Genomic DNA, 15,888 nt, shown 5'->3' with positions numbered 1-15,888 from the left:
AGAGTAAACGCAAGAAAGAAGTAATAATAAGCCAGAGCACGCGTTGGTCGTCCGATGGGCCCGACGGCGCCGTCTGGCGGTTACACAGACACGAAGCCACGCAAAAGACATCTCCGCATGTCCCCGCCATCCTCGACACGACGGGACACGGCACGCTGTTGCGTAACAGCAATGCCGCACACTTGTATGCGAGGGGCGGGCCGGTAACAACCCTCGCGCGAAGAATCCGCGTCGGCTCGAGTCTTAATACAGCACGATTCCCAATTTCGGCAACGAGCGTCGCTAAGCCGGACTGCGCGCTATTTCCGGGATTCAGGTGCTGTGTTTAGCGCTTTGCGGAAATTGACACGCAGCACCGTTTCCCCGTCAGAACTAGGCTGCCCCCGTTGTCACCACCGTCTTACACACACGCGTGCGCACGCACTATAGAGTCCTTGGGCTCAACTCCCTAATCTACTTCAGCGGGGCACACGTACACCAATTTAGCGTACAACGTTTGGCCCGAGGACGAAAAGACACACACAGCGGTCTTGTCCTGCCTATAAGCGTTCCGCCCTTAGTATGCTACAGCAATAAGGTCGAAAGCTCACGTTGTTAGGCTACACGCGTTTCTAAAAGTGGCAGCCAGCGCAGTGACGTAAATCTAATAATATCACAATTATTTCCGAGGCGACTATTTTAGTTTTGAAAACACGGTTTTGCAAACAAACTTCAAACAAAATTTGGGGACCCTTAAGCTTTGCCTTTAAAAGTTGAACGCGACAGCGAAATCCGGCCCCTAGTGCACGCTTCAACCGCTAGGTGCATACTTATTCATATGTTTTGTCACTTAACACAGGCACGCACAGAATAGGTTGGACTAGCATGCGCCATTATTACCGAATGGGCTCGTCTTCGTCGTCACACCTGTCGAGTGAAATGCGTTGAAGTGGCCCTGAAACACTTTTCCAAGAAACAATGGAATGCATTCACTATAAAAGCTTATTGCCTCATGAATTCAACGCCGCGAAAATTTCAAGAATCCGACCAGTGCGAGTGGAGTTACAAAGGTTTGTCGCATGCTGCAATTGTATTATCTCTTCTCTCGTCCCGACAAGAACGCTAGATGCTAAGCAGGGAGGCATGGCAAGGCAAAGAAACTATCGCGCCTCGTGATCTTGAGCACATTTTTTTTTTTTTTGCTTCAAATGCGCGGCTTTTGCATTGTGACCACGCGCACGCGTGGACAAGTAGCGGCCCCCCGCGGCTATCTCGGTACCTAGATTTTTCGGTCACAGACGCACAGACGATTTTTCGCTCACAACCAAAGGGGCCGACGCCTGCGGCGGGTTTTCTGCGACATGAGCTCTTTAGCGCTATCGCGTTAAAATAATGAGCATGGGCCTCGGTGCCTTATCGCGGAGCCTAATTTAACAGCAGTGAAAGTGTACATTGGTAGGGTCATTTTCCAAGTGCACTTCAGAAGGCTTTAGAATATTTCTGATTATTTTGTCGTTTGGGTTAAAGTAATGAATGAGTATTATGAATTTCTTGTTAAAAAGCATAAAGGTAGTGTTTAATTAACTTATGGTCCATTCACCTTTTCACGAAAGTGTTTATGCCGGGGTCCACCTCCACCACGGATCCACTGACCTACTTCCATCACGGAAGGGAAGTTCAAAAATATCTACGAATGAATTGCAAGGATATCTCCCCGATGAAAACCCTGATGGGATGCGAAACAGCAGCGGTGCACATGGCGTTGACTCGATCGGTTGAAACGGGCGATGACGCGGGTGCTCGAAGAGCGGTTTGAAGCGAAACTCGGTTCACTCGAGTGAACATTGCCGAAAGAGTGTTCCACTCGACGTGCGGTCGAGCGTTGCGGGCGGAGGGGCCGGCAGCTGCGGGTGAGAAAGAAAGTGACGCCAGCGCGATCCTGCGAGGGAAGTGTGCAAAGGACGCGTGACGTCAACGCGCAGCTGCCACGTGACCTATTTGGCGCCGCCTAAAACCTGCAAAGCGGGGAACGCATTGCGGCGCGTTCGTACGGACGTACGGCATTACACACGTGAGTCAAAGCTATGATTCGCATTTTAAAAACCTTGAAGGCGACCATCTGTTGCGCGGAATGGAACCAGCAACCTTTCGATTTCCAGCGTGCGGCGCTAACCCCTACGCCACAGAGCATATACGTTGTCTGGTGTGGTAACGACAAGCCATTTATATACACCATAAACCATATAAGTATTATATGATATAAAACTATATATGCCATAAAACGTTTGGCATTCCTCAGAGCTCCGAAACATTATCGCGTTTTTGTTATCAGTGGCGAGATGACGCGACAGGCTCGCGTTGGGTAAAGTCACTTTAGCGTTAGGCCCACTCTAAATTGGGAGTTTTAGAATAGCGCACCGCGAGTCCTTGCGGTGTGTTAGCTGCCACTGCGCACGCGTCGTAACGCGAGTCGCCGTCCGTGTTTGCGGCCAGCACGCAGAAAATACGAAATAGCGTGCGGCGATCGTGGCCCGCAAAGTGCTGTGAGTAGCTTCCGTTCACTTGGGTTTGCCGTCGGTAGAGTGTACTAGAAGTGTTCCATCGGGGCTAAAGCCCCTAGAATTTCCTCTAGGGGGGAGCAAACGCAATTCTAAAACTCATATGGCGCCCGCAGCCCCAGCAAACGTTATTCTAAAGCTCTCTAATGTCATCTCCACGAAACGTGGCCTCTCCTGCGCACGCGCTTATTAGACTCGCAATTCCGTATTCGCACCGCGCACGCTGCTACTACGGCCGCGTTTACGAAAGGAGAGCGCTGCTAACACACGACGCAGGAAGAATTGTGGAAGTTGTTCCCTTCGTCCTGTGTATTTTGTGCGCTCGTTTCGTGCGTCTTTCTTTCTGTTTGAACAGCGCGCTTTAAGTGTCGAGCTGTAACAGTCGTCAGTTCGCGCTCGTCCTGTGTATGCTAGTTTCGTGCGTTCTTTATACTTGAGGAGTGCGCTGCAAGTTTCGAGCTACTTGCCGTTCTTAACCTGATTCTGCAATTTGTTGCTGTTGTTGAAACAATGCACAATACACACTCAACTATCTCTGTAAAGAAACGCTTGACATTAGCGTTATACCGATTCCTATATACGGGGATCAGCTATGTTTTCTTGTACAGCTGTTTAAAACAGCCTCGCACGATTTACAGCTGGAAACTTTCTTGCCGAGCATGTTTTTGTCTACCAGTGCTCTTTTTTTAATAACATAATTTTAATCCACAAACAGGGTTCATACTTTATCGTCAGTGGCTTCCACCAAACTATCGAAACTATTAGGGCTAGAGATCGCCATTAACTCAGCATTTTAAAACCAAGGATAATGAACTTTTGCGGCACGACTCAGAAGTAACCTACAACATTTCAGACAGCTCGTGCTGTACACTGCCTTTTGAAACGGAAAGTAGCTGCTTTCACTGTTGTACATTTCTGCTTCATGGTGGTGCTCTTCGATGAGGGGGACACTTGAAGGGGACACGATGAGGGGGACACTTGAGGGCGTCTCCTCAAAACTGCACACGTGTAGAGAAAAGTCATCCCCACCTCCCCTGATTTAAGTCACTGGGTCTGCGCCTGCAGCGCTGTTGGGCCTGTCGTGATGTATGACTAATGGTGGTGCTAATAGCTCGCACAGTGAGCAATGTACTTCAGTTGGTTCTGTGCTTTACATGCATTTCACATTGATCGCTCACTGTTGCATTTCATTTCATTGCCTTACATTACTACAGTTTTCTTGGTCTCGTGGGATCTTTTTCGTGCGCTAGTGAATGCGCACCAATCAATCCTGCAATGTGCACCAACTACCCGAACTTCCCTCTCCACTGGCACTTCACCACACCCACCTGGACCAATAACATGCTAGGCGTGCCATTATGCCAATCTCCCTTTGCTAGCAGGTCTCTCAAAAATAATGAATAGAGTGTACTCCTGTGGTAGCGTCCAGCAGCGGAGATATTCGTGGTGGCCACATTCCCCCGTCTACCACCTTCCGATGCGAGGTGCCTCTGTCAGGAGGATGGCGATAAATTAAGGAAACCTTTTTGATATTAACTAAAGTAGCATTTCCATTTGACCACAGTGAAGCATGTGGAAAGTACCCAGCACTTGGCGGTAAACTAAGCTGTAATGTGAAGACATACACGGGAATATAGTAGCATATATATACTTTTATAGGAGTCTACAATGCCTTCGTCGTTTCCCTCAACGCTGTCGAGTCCAAGTATGGCGGGAAATCGGCGTAAGTTCTTCATTGTGCCACCCGGGGAACATGCGCTCCGAACGCAGCGACATCGAACGGAAATCAGTCGGAATTTTTCGGAAAGTGTTGCACGTGCCCTTGCCAGTTGGGTCACAGATTCATGATTTTCATCGTGCACGAACTCGCTCAATCTGAAGTACTCGTCATTTTAGTCAGCGCAGCTTGCGTAGCAAAAGGGGTGTTCAACTGCCCCACCCCTCGAAAAATATTTCTGGCTGCACCCCTGGCGCAGTGCAAGTATTACATCAATTTCATAGGCGCGCTAGCAGGTTTATTTGCAGCGGTTCTTGTATGTACGGTTACAACGAATATCGCATGCAACAAACAGCCACTGACAAAACAGTACAAAAGCTGTCCTTCCTCGTCTCTTTTGGCTAAAACGCGCATTCGCTGCGAATGAAGAATTGCGTGGCTGCTCGTGCAGTAGCAACAGGCTTGTCTGCGGCTTAAATGTTCCCTGAAGCTATCGTGCAACCCCTTTTGCCCCACCATCACCTGCTACCTTTTCACGATTTTCGTTTAGTGACAGAACATTCATGTCACTTGAAGTTTTGAATTCCCGCCCACATGGACGAATACGTGGAACACGATTGTCTATGGGTAATGTCAATTAGTGCTACTGCGCTTCACACATCGAGTTTCGTCCGTCACACACCCGTTTGATTTTACTTGCTTATTCTGACAATAAGAAAATACAAAACATGTGAAATCAACTGAATTCGATATTGTAAGTTGAACGAGGTCACATTACTCACGTTGGAACTGAACAATTGTGGCACCGTGACACCGAGTTCTAAGGGGATTCTTTAGCGCAGTGTGCACGCGAAGCCCGTCACACATGCGGGCGGTCTTCCCTCTCGTATCGAACGTGTTGCAGCAGTCTGTTTATAATCGATATAATTGTGCACCAGGCCACTGTGTGTTTATTCCTTCGTTTACGGAACTGCCGTGTCAATATGTCCTAGGAGGCTTGTGAGAGACGTCACTTAAACCCGAAGCACATCTCCACTTGGAATACAGCGTGCCCTGTTTGAGAAAGTAAACGTCAATAACCGTGTAAGCTGTCGTACATGTTATAAACGTGCGCCCTCTCACGAGAGAACATCTTGCTTACATCGGACGTATGACGCACAGATCAGAATCGGAAAACATGCAGCGTGTCTTCGCGAATGCAGTCGCATCACAGGCTGCAAAAGGCGCGTACGCGAGCGGCCCGAACGGGAGCACGCACAACACAGCGAGGAGCTCACCTGTTCGCGCGCCAGGACGAACCACGTCTTGAGTATGACGTCGAGCCTAGTCCTGTGAAACGTCCGCGTCGTCTTAACACTGAAAAACACGTCCTCCAGTCGCGTCGTGGGCGACCGCTGCGGTTCCTCGGGCGCCGCTCCACCGCTGACAGCAGCACCCTGGTCCGCCGACCTGTTGCTATCGCGCACGTCGACACTGTCGGCATCAAAGTCTTCGCCCGACGGCTGGTCGGCGTAATCCTCCACTTCGTTGTCGATGTCGTTGCCCCCCTTCAATACCCTGCGACTAGCACTCTGGTGAAAACCGGGCGGTGCCCTGAGGTACACAAGCTTGTTGACTCCTGCGTCCGCTTTCTTGTGCGCGCCGCCATCTTGAGCGGCGTCGTCTGCAACGAGCGCCGTCGTCTGCTGCTGCCAGTCGATGCCGAGCGGCGGCCAGCCGAGCAGCAGTAGGGCCCCGTAGAAGGCGACCAGGGACACGGCCAGAGCCGTGCCCTGGGTCACCTTGCGCACGCTGAGGAACTTCATGGCGACGTCGCCGGCCTTACGCTGCCGTCCATCGCTGTCGTCCACGTACGGCGCCGCACGGACACACACAGCACCACAACAACCGCAGCACGCCGCCGCGTTTCACCACCAGCACGCACGCACCACTCCCGACGGGGCGGTCGGCTTTCTTCGGAGCGAGTGCTCGGCCTCCACGAGTTTTGCAGGAGCTTCTCCTCGTGTTTACTGCTTTATTCTATACTCTTTTTGTCGTTCCCGCGACAACGGGGAGGAGTTGTCCTCTCTCATCAGCAAGAAGGAGGAGCGCGTGGGGGAGAGTTGAAAGAGAGCGAGAGAGTGGCAACTCGCACTGCCGGGTTTGCGTGCGCACGTGCAGCACGCAACAGGTTGAAGGCTTGCTTGAGGTCAAGCGAGGGGAGCGCACTCATAAAACGTACGCAAAAAAGAGCGCAAGAATTTGTTCCCCTCTCCGCACCGTTCGCGTTTTAGTAGCTTGCGCCATCTTTTAGAACTGTAAAGAACGAAACAGTGAAGTAAAACATTTTTTTTTAACTTTTAGACCATTTCTTGCGAAATACACTTGCCATGAGCAGCCCGTGTCTAATGCTTTAAAATTTAGGTCTACAGAGATCTATTGGTTTAGAACATAAGTAACTTGCTGTTACAAAAAAAAAACGCCTTTACAAAATGTGTTCAAAATAAAACTTTGAAATTTCCTCTTCAAAAACAAGCCACGAGTATATTCTAATGCACAGTTTTATAAATTTTTTGTAACGCTAGACTGAACTGTGTTTACAAAACTGAAATAAAATCAACTTTCTAACATCTTGACAGAGCCCTCTAGAACATAGTGCCTAATATGAGAAACTGGGGTGCGCCGTCCTAAGTCGCGCAGTGGGATCCAGGAAAAGCAAGCAAAATGAAAGGAGCGCTCAAAGAGGACCTGAGTTTTCTCAAAAAGGTACACATTTCCTGACGAAGCCTTCCGCCTTAGCAGAACAAACACACCCCAAATATTTTGCCTTGGCGTCAAACGCCAAGCGCTGTTTTCCCGCCTTCTGCGCGCGCGCGCTGTAAAGAAAAGCGTTCGCGAGTTGTCTGCGTGTGTGGACGAGCAAAGTGCCAAACAAAGAACGAGTTATACAGCGGGGATCACAAACAAGCGTCGTTGGTTCGCTGGCGGCGCCCATCCTCCTACGCCCCATGACAGCGCTAGGCCTATCGTCGCTGCTCGGCATTCCCGAGCGCTTCGGTAATCAGAGGCGAGGCGTTGCCGCCACCGCAGCAGTGAGTGTGTGCGTGTGACTCGTCATCGGCGCGGTGCTGCGCCGCGGCATGCCGTGAGAGGGAGGCGAGAGAAAAAAAATGCGCGTCGCGACGGCCTCCTCGACAACGGGAGCGACGACAATACCCGCCGAGGCAGCGAGATGCCGTTCCGACTCAAGCTCAAGAAGAGCAAGCACTACAGCGTCGTCTCCAAAAGTCTGTGCGTCATCGCCGTCAAACTACTCGAGAACGCGACGGTCGAGTGCATCGTCTCTTCTCGGACGGCGGGACGCGAGTGCCTGCAGAATGTGTGCCAGCGACTTCAGATCACGCAGCCCGAGTATTTCGGCCTGCGGTACCAGACTCGTGACGGCCAGCTACGATGGGTGGACTTGGAGCGACCGCTCAAGAAGCAGCTCGACAAGCACGGCGCCGCGCCGTCTTCGCGCGAAGGCGGCGGCGGTGGTGGCGGCGGCTGCTGCAGCCTCCAACTGGGCGTCATGTTCTACGTTCCGGACGCCGCGCAGGCGCGCCGTCTCCTCCAGAGTGACGTGACGCGCTACTACTACTTCTCGCAGCTCAAGAGCGACGTGATCGAGGGCAAGCTGCCGTGCGACCGCCGCGAGGCGATACGGCTGGCCAGCTACAGCTTGCAGGCCGAGTTTGGAGACCACCGGCCCGAACACCACACGGCCGAGTACCTACGAAACTTCGTCCTCTTTCCCAAGTCGGTGCTGCTCGCTTGCGCCAACGAAGAAGAGGAGGCAGCGCTGCTCGATGAAATCGTGAATGCCCACCGGAGTCTTCAAGGCTTGGACCATGCGACCGCAGAAATGCACTACATACAGACCGTGCAGAGGCTTGAGGGCTACGGCGAAGAACGCTTCGAAGTGCGCAACCCCTCCTCGGGGGTCGACATGGTCCTTGGTGTGTCTGTTCAGGGAGTGACGGCGCGACGGGTGCGCCGTAGCGGTGACCAGGACAACTCGCTGGGCACAGTGCACCTGTCTCCAGGCGAAGAGCAACAGCCACAACTGGCGGTGTACCAGTGGAGCGAAATCGTGGATCTCATCCACCACAAACGAAACTTCAAAATTGTCGGCCGTGACGCGGCACACTCCTCGCAGTTCCAGCTCGAGGACGTCAGCACGGCGAAGTACATCTGGAAGATGTGCGTGCAGCAACACGGGTTCTTCATGAGCATGCAGGAGTCCGCAGCAGCGGCACCTGGAGGCATGATGGGAGAGACCTACACGCGAGCGCCTAGTATCAACATTGGCGGGGGCGAGAGCTTCCGCTGGACGTCCTTGCCGGACACGGAGAATACTGGTGAGGAACGTGGGACAGATGTTGGAGAAAGCCGGGAATCGCTTGACGAGTTGGCCGTTTACCACACTGAGACACGGAACAGTGAAAACTACGCATTTGCAGGAAGCACCAGCGAACTGGTTGACCCGAACCACAATGGCTACGACCACCATCCGACCAACCCTGTTCCCGTCTGTGAGAATGTCGCTGCTTCGACGGAGCACATTTCGATGCGCAATGAAACTGGTCAGCAGGCAAACAGTGTGCACCACTCCTACGTGAGCCTTCCCCGCAGCTCCGAAAGTGCCACTGATCTGCGGCGAGCGCTTTTGCCATCTTACCGACAGGCACCTGACTATGAGACCGCCGTTCTTAACAAGTATGGAGTCACGAGCTGCAGCCTCAACGACCTTCCTCTTGAAACTCAACAGAACAGCCAGGTGTATCACCAGCAGCATCCTGCGACAGCTTCAGCAGTGTCAAATGAACTCGACATTAGCTTGTCTCGCTCCTGCAACCCTCTACTTCCGCCGCTGTCTTACACACATTATGGCAACTTCGCCGATTTGACCGAACTCGGTGACTCTATGTCTTTCGGTGACCTGGCAAACAACAACAACAATCGCATTGATGGCATTGCACATGGCAGGGCACCGCCGCTACTCGCTCCACCATTGCACACATACAGCACTCCGGAGTTGACATCTCAGGGATTGTCGTACGAAGTCAACCCAGCGCAGTTGTTTGCCAACATGCACCTGAACTACCAGTATAAGCCGCCACCACCATATCCATATGGCCAACGACCCAGCGCAAGCACACCGGATCTGACGCGTAACCATCACCAGCTTCGGGCAAGTGCGAGCCCAGACCTGGTATCCCGTCGTCACCTCAGCCAGAGCACTATCCAAGGGTCAGAGCCAAGTTTACCACATTACCAGGCAGCTGTCAATGGAAACGTGACGTCGGAGACTCTGAGGTCGATTGTGGAGCCTCCGAGACCGGTGCTTCCTACCTACGTGCCGGTCGGAGAGTCGTGGAATGCACAGGTGTCTGGAGTTGCCCAGCCCCAACGAATTCAGGTGTGTGTCAGCACCCCAACGACACGAGAACAAGTGGTGGCAGCGATGGCCAAGCCAATAGATTCCACTCCAGTGCCACCTCCCCGAAAGCAGGTTACAGAGGAAAAACGGGCGCCGCCGAGCCAAGAAGCATCACCAGCACATCCACTAGGTCCCATGATGGTGGCAGCCATGAACGGTCTAACTCTGACAGTAGCCCAGCCAGACCAGCTGCTTACAGGTGACCAGGACAATGTAGACCAGGAGTCCCCCTCGCCCAGCACGTCCAAAGAATTACGGCCGGAACAAATTCTCGAAAGCCGATTGGAGGATGGCCAAGTGTTCCTCGAGTTCGAGCGCATTGCCAAGCGCAAGCCCAATGCCGACTTCACGACGGCACTGCTTTCAGAAAACACCACTCGCAATCGTTTTAGTGATGTCCTTCCGTACGAAGAGAACCGCGTACGACTGACTCCGACACCTGACAATCGAAGTGGCTACATCAATGCCTCGCACGTTTCAGCAAGTGTGGGCGACAGCCAGCGTTTTTACATAGCAGCGCAGGGACCCACGCGGGAAACTGCCAAAAGCTTTTGGCAGATGGTCTGGGAAAACCATGTGGGTGTGGTTGTGATGCTGACAGAAACTGAGGATGAACACGGCCGTGAGAAGTGCTTTCAGTACTGGCCCACGGCTGACGGCGATGATGCGGCCCTTTCGTTTGGTGAATACCGAGTAGCTAGGAAGAGTGTCGTGTCTTCCGCTGTGGCTGTGACGACCTCGCTGACCCTGAGCAAATCCCAAGGTGTTGCCTGCAGCCACCGAAATGTCTGGCACCTCCGCTACACGGACTGGCCCGACCATGGCACTCCTGGCGACATTCAGGGATTTCTCGGTTTTATGGAGGAAGTGGACTCTGTGCGCCGACTGGCCTCGGGTGACCAGCGTCTTCTGCGGACGCGCAACACCCCAATGGTGGTGCACTGCACCGCGGGCGTGGGCAGGTCGGGTGTGGTGATTCTGTGTGACATCTTGCTTTTCTGTCTGGATCACAACGTTCCGGTGGACGTACCGAGGGCGCTGAGCTCTGTTCGAATGCAGCGTATGCTCAGCGTGCAGACTCTGGCGCAGTACAAGTTCGTTTACCACGTGTTGATACGGTACCTACGGAACTCGCGCCTTATATGAGCTTTAGTGCAGTAGTTATGTTGTTTCTTTGCCGGAGCAGAAGGCACTGACGGTATGGCATTCCCAGCAACACAACCAGCTAGTATGGTCAGTAGCAGTTTTTATTCATAGAAAGCATGACGATGACAGCAACTGGTTGCGCATATGCAATACCCCTCTAGTACCTCTTTTTGAAATTGCCCCCCATGAGGTGTTCGTCAACTATGTAGCTTTTAAACAGTGATGTACTTCCTACGTAATGCCACATTACAAAAATGGAGTACTGATCATCTATGCTGCAAAGAAATCAAAAGCTGTTGCTATATCACCCTTATTTATCTTTGGTTATGCTGGTGAACAAAAAGCATACACCTCATCTTGAACGCCACTGGCATCTGCTTGAAGTAATGAAGTGCTGTCAAGTCTTTCAAGTGCACTTTCCGAGAAAATCTAAGGTTGTCGGCTGTATGCCGAAACGTGTCACTGCAGTCAAGTGTCTGTGTTTTTTCTACTTAGATTCTGCAAGACGCGATTCCCTCTGCTTGTGGCAGTGAACTGTGCCATTGTTATACGAATGGAAGGAAAGGTCTTCACTGTTTATCCTTGTATGTATAGCAGTGTGGTTGTGAAGTGCCCGACCTGCTTGTGCCGACTTGGAGCTGAACGACATGTAAATCTCAAATTCCTCCGATCAACGTTTGAAAACACCACTGGCATCGCAAAATCGTTAGCAGGCTTTTGAGGCCTTGCAACAGAGACGTTATACCTGCGTAGTTACAGCACACCACCTGGGAACCTTCTCGTTATGTTGGTCAGCATTCATGTTACTTGGAATGTCCTTGCCTACAGTTCAGCACATAGTGGCACCCGAGTTATTGGCGTCTTTAGTACACTGACAAAGTTTTGGCAGCAAACAGCTTTTTGCGGCCGAGCGATTCACATGGGTCACATCTTTTCGCTACAGCCATTGAAGAAACGTCCCCGGGGACAGTCGACGTTTGGTTGCCTTAAAATCATTATTATTGTTAGCTGTCAAGCAAAGTCAAGTAGTTGTAATTACACTCGTGCCTTCCCAGATTTTTCAGTAGAGGCAAATTATTCAATACCTCGTATGTCCAGTAACCTTGGCACTGGCTGCCTTTAACACAATAACTCGTCTTTAAATCCAATGCCTGGAATGCTGCACGAATAAGGGAAGTGTAAACATTCGTTCACGACATGACCAGGCATGCCTCAATTTTGTGCAGGAGTAGCCTTAGCCTGAAACACATGTTCTATACCGTGGCTGAAAGTGCAAGATGAAAAAGTTGGCAAATCGAAAAGATTTATGTTGTACAAGATTAGCACAGGACAAAAATGCTAAGCAAATCAATCAGTGGCTGCGGAGGTAATACTTGCAGGTGAGATCATGTGTACATATCGTTCTAACACTAATAAAGCACGTCTTAGTTCATGGCACACGATAAGCGATGTACAATATGAGTGAATTTTGAAATGACGAGGTATTGCTCTACTGAGAAGTGTTGCAACTGAAAATACACTTTGAGAATGCTGCATGAAATTGAAGCTGAGAGGTGCCATCATAGTATCAAAAAGCTGTTAATAACAGTTTCTCATATTTACACTTGGTACATCGTCCGAGCATTAATTGCATATTGTGCAGCCTCATACAGTCTTTCAAATTGAGTGTGGTAGTCTCTATACTTTGTGCCGGTGGTTGCTTCTAGGTAGGATTATGTGGACAGAGAGAGAAATAAGTGATTGCAATATATACAGCTGTGCCTAATACACATTGCGATTGTTTGGTGTGTATGACGTGAATGTGTAAATCTGCACGAGTTTGCCATTCGTCGTTGGCAATGTTCGAAAGCATTCGCCTGCTCTCTTGCACTCTTTTACATTGCTGGTTTCAGGCAAATGTGACTTGTTTTGGTACAAACGCAACGTGGTTGATAGGCCGATAATGCAGTAGTGAAGAAAGGTGAAATTGGGAAAGCCGATCACAGTGTAAGGTACCTACATACTGTTTAGGTGTGATTCACAGCTTATTTGCTAGACACAGCCAGCCCAATAAAGTAGCAATGGCACACTAGTTGGTCCAGTGATGGCAGCGAAAATCAATCGGCAATTTAGGGGTGTGTTTGACAGATTTGTCCTCCCATTGGCATGGCAGCCAGCACTTCGTGGGAAATCCGGAGTGCTTGAGCCAATTTATGCAGACTGGCTAGTGGCAAAAGGGGGAGACTGCTCTTGCTCTACATGCCTCCACAGCTAGTAAGGCGCTAAACCAAGACTCTCACCTGTATAAAACTGAATTTGGATTTCCCTGAAGACTTGGTTGCAGTGAAAACTCGAGGTCCAATCTTTTCTTCCTGAAGTTGTGTCACAGATCTAATGAACGGGCACGGCGTGTGTAAACTCGGTTCGCCATACTGTCGCTTCATTACCTGGATAAATGCACCTAACCGGTGTCCTCACTTAATGGCTATATATACTTGGCACCATGCCATGTACTATTTGATCTGCTTGTCGACTTGGTATGAGTATGATAGTTTTTTCAAGTGCCATGGTGCTGTAAATTGGAGCCTGACGTGGTTGAACTCCTGATGCCACAGGAGCATACAGTTCGAAAGGCAGGGAAATAGAGTAGAGCCCCTCCAATTCATGGTTCACAGAACCGCAACAAAAAAAAAAGCAGTAAATGGGAAATGTGCAACACGAATATGCGGTTGGAAATAGAAAAAAATGTACTGCTTAACTTAAAGCAAATGTATTTCACTCAGCTATAACTTTGAAAAATTCATTCCTCAGTTTGTGGCTTAACAAGTCCTTGATAGATGCCTGGTGATTCTTTCACACCTCTGGCACACTTGGATAGCCCTGTGGCAATCCACATCACCCAACGGACTGACATGTTCCCTCTGCCCATCCACTCCTGTGACAGCTCATAAAGTATCTGGCAGAAACAATCTGTCAAAATTGGATTAGGTTACATCGGTGTCTGTGAACATCATTTTCTGGGCTGAGATGCCAAAAATGTTATGCACAAGTAAACATATAAATAAGGAGAGTATAAGCGGGGTTCTGCGGTACATAATCAGATACATAACGTATATGTGTTAAGGCAGCTGATGCACTGTATGCACAAATGTATAAATATGTATGTAATTTTTTTATACGTTTGGCGAGTTTTATGGTTTGTTCTGCTGATTCTAGGCAGATTGTTGTGAACATCTTGAATTCTTTTGGTTGTGAAGAAGCTAAAAGCAACTTAGGGCATAGGCTGAATGGCGGAATTATTGTTGAGGCAGCTGATTCTGATGTATGCCTATACATATTTTATTGTTGGTTTTTAACTGCCTTGTTGAAATGTGTGTTTTGGAGGCGTTAAAAGTGGGTGGTGCATTGATGCAGGCCTGTTAGGACGTTTTTTTGTTTCCTATACTTCCGGTACCACTGTTTACACCCTGTCCACTGTCTGCACGGGCTGTTTTACACCCCGTGCTGTCTGCATATATGCACGATCCCCAGGCAGATAACCATTGCTAGTGCCCTTTATTTTGTCATCAAGAGAGCTCGCACATCGCGTGCCCCACCATTGTGTGAATCACGACTTTTAGTAACATTGAGCAACCCTGTGCTGCACCTAACTTATTGTTAACATAACAACAAAACGCCGACAATGATATTGACTGACGGATAGTTGTCTCGTGCTTGCGGTTCTTTACTTTCACGTTTTGTAGCATCCGTCCACGATTGAAACTAGTTTGTTGACAACTGTTTACAACTGCCGGAGATAAGATGTAGACGTAAGAATGTAGAACTATTTTTGGAGCCCTTTTTATTTTTTTTGTGTCGTCTTCCTTAGGGAAAATGCCTTACTGTTGCCACCGATAATAAAAGACAAGCCGGTCACTATTCAAGGAACGTTGTTTGTTTTGTTTTCTGACTGACATTTTGACTTTTTCAAAGGCTTTGAGTCAATATTCATAAGAAATGAGGTGAAGTTGCAACAGCCTTTAGACAACACACCGTATGAATGGGAGTAGGGGAATGAAAAAAGGAGGGGATATAGACCTTCATCGGAAAAATTTTCGGAGAACAGAAAACTGTTGCAAAGAAGAAGGCGCATGTTGTCGTCTGCTGTCGAGCAAGCAAGTGTGCTGTGTCAGTGGCGCAGAAAAATGCACGAGGCAGCTTGTGTTGCACATTGTGGAATTGTCCTGCGCACGACAAAAGCAGAATGCACATTTTATGATGGAGTTAACGCACCACGATGAGCCATGGCAACATGCCAGCATTGAATGGCAAGGTGATGCTTTATACAGACTCAGGAGCACACTCAGAGACGACGAACATGTGGTCAAGAATGGCAGTAAGCTTTGCTTGCCTTCAAAGTCATTCTTGATCATTTGTGTTCAGTTTTTGTACATTTAGCTTGCATGGTTGGATTTATACATGACAGTGAATGCTCTAAAGCAGGAAATAGTCATTGCAGCATAAAAATTGTTTGGGGGTAATGAAGGAACATCAGTACTACATTGACAACGGCCTCCACGTATAGTTACATACTTTCTGGGGTTAATCGCACAGTCTGCCACACGGCAGGTTATTGTTGCACTCTGTGGAGTCCTTGATGAAGATTTGGGAAGATAACCAGCATGAAAGAGGTGACAAAAGGCACATGTACAGGAAGACCAGGGCTGACAGCACAGGATTAGTGCTGACCTAAGCAAGCCTTTCGTCTCGCCTTTCACGCTAGTTAAATGCGCAAATGTACCAACTTCCCTGGGCAAAAGCACTCCTTCGTGAAGAAGCTGTGTGAGTGGTTTGCATAAGTTAACTGTTATGAACCCCGGTACAACTAACCATGATTTCTCTCATTGTGCTGTGTCCCTGAAAACAGCCACAGTGTTGTTTGAGTATTGACAGCTGATATGGGGGAAGGGCCCTTAGGTTTGAGGCCAGCCGCTATAACAGAGATAGATTGGAACATTTCAGTGCACAGCACCGTTTCTACATGCTGAACACCATTGTTTTGTTTATTG

At 49.6% G+C, this 15,888-nt stretch overlaps 3 protein-coding genes across 6 annotated transcripts in view; 2 read left to right on the top strand and 1 right to left on the bottom strand.

Moving 5' to 3' along the window:
- Positions 1-6,191, bottom strand: part of fng (Fringe glycosyltransferase) — a 125,234-nt gene extending 119,043 nt beyond the window's left edge. Inside the window, exon 1 of the mRNA XM_037430973.2 lies at positions 5,532-6,191. Within this exon, the coding sequence (XP_037286870.2) occupies positions 5,532-6,059 (528 nt within the window). The 5' untranslated portion in view covers positions 6,060-6,191. The remainder of the gene's footprint in view (positions 1-5,531) is intronic.
- Positions 1-15,888, top strand: part of LOC119179034 (AP-4 complex accessory subunit Tepsin) — an 86,590-nt gene that overhangs the window by 828 nt on the left and 69,874 nt on the right. For 3 of the 4 annotated variants that reach the window (XM_075869808.1, XM_075869805.1, XM_075869804.1), the window contains exon 1: positions 6,863-6,999. The exons of the other annotated variant lie outside the window; for it this stretch is intronic. In XM_075869808.1, coding sequence (XP_075725923.1) covers positions 6,958-6,999 — 42 coding nt within the window. In that variant the 5' untranslated portion in view covers positions 6,863-6,957. Of the gene's footprint in view, positions 1-6,862; positions 7,000-15,888 lie in introns of those variants that run through there. 4 annotated transcript variants of the gene reach the window in all.
- On the top strand, positions 7,298-11,186 carry Pez (protein tyrosine phosphatase non-receptor pez). The gene has a single exon (XM_037431136.2). The coding sequence runs from the start codon at positions 7,466-7,468 to the stop codon at positions 10,859-10,861; it is 3,396 nt and encodes a 1,131-aa protein (XP_037287033.2). The 5' UTR covers positions 7,298-7,465; the 3' UTR covers positions 10,862-11,186.

This window comes from Rhipicephalus microplus, chromosome 7, assembly GCF_043290135.1.
Source record: "Rhipicephalus microplus isolate Deutch F79 chromosome 7, USDA_Rmic, whole genome shotgun sequence".
NCBI classification, from domain to species: domain Eukaryota; kingdom Metazoa; phylum Arthropoda; class Arachnida; order Ixodida; family Ixodidae; genus Rhipicephalus; species Rhipicephalus microplus.
The sequence above is the reverse complement of the archived record's forward strand: the minus strand, read 5'-3'. Positions and strand labels throughout refer to the sequence as shown.

Bases quoted from the DNA above. Each gene is read 5' to 3' on its own strand.
- Pez (XM_037431136.2), top strand. From the start codon at position 7,466: ATGCCGTTCCGACTCAAGCTCAAGAAGAGCAAGCACTACAGCGTCGTC.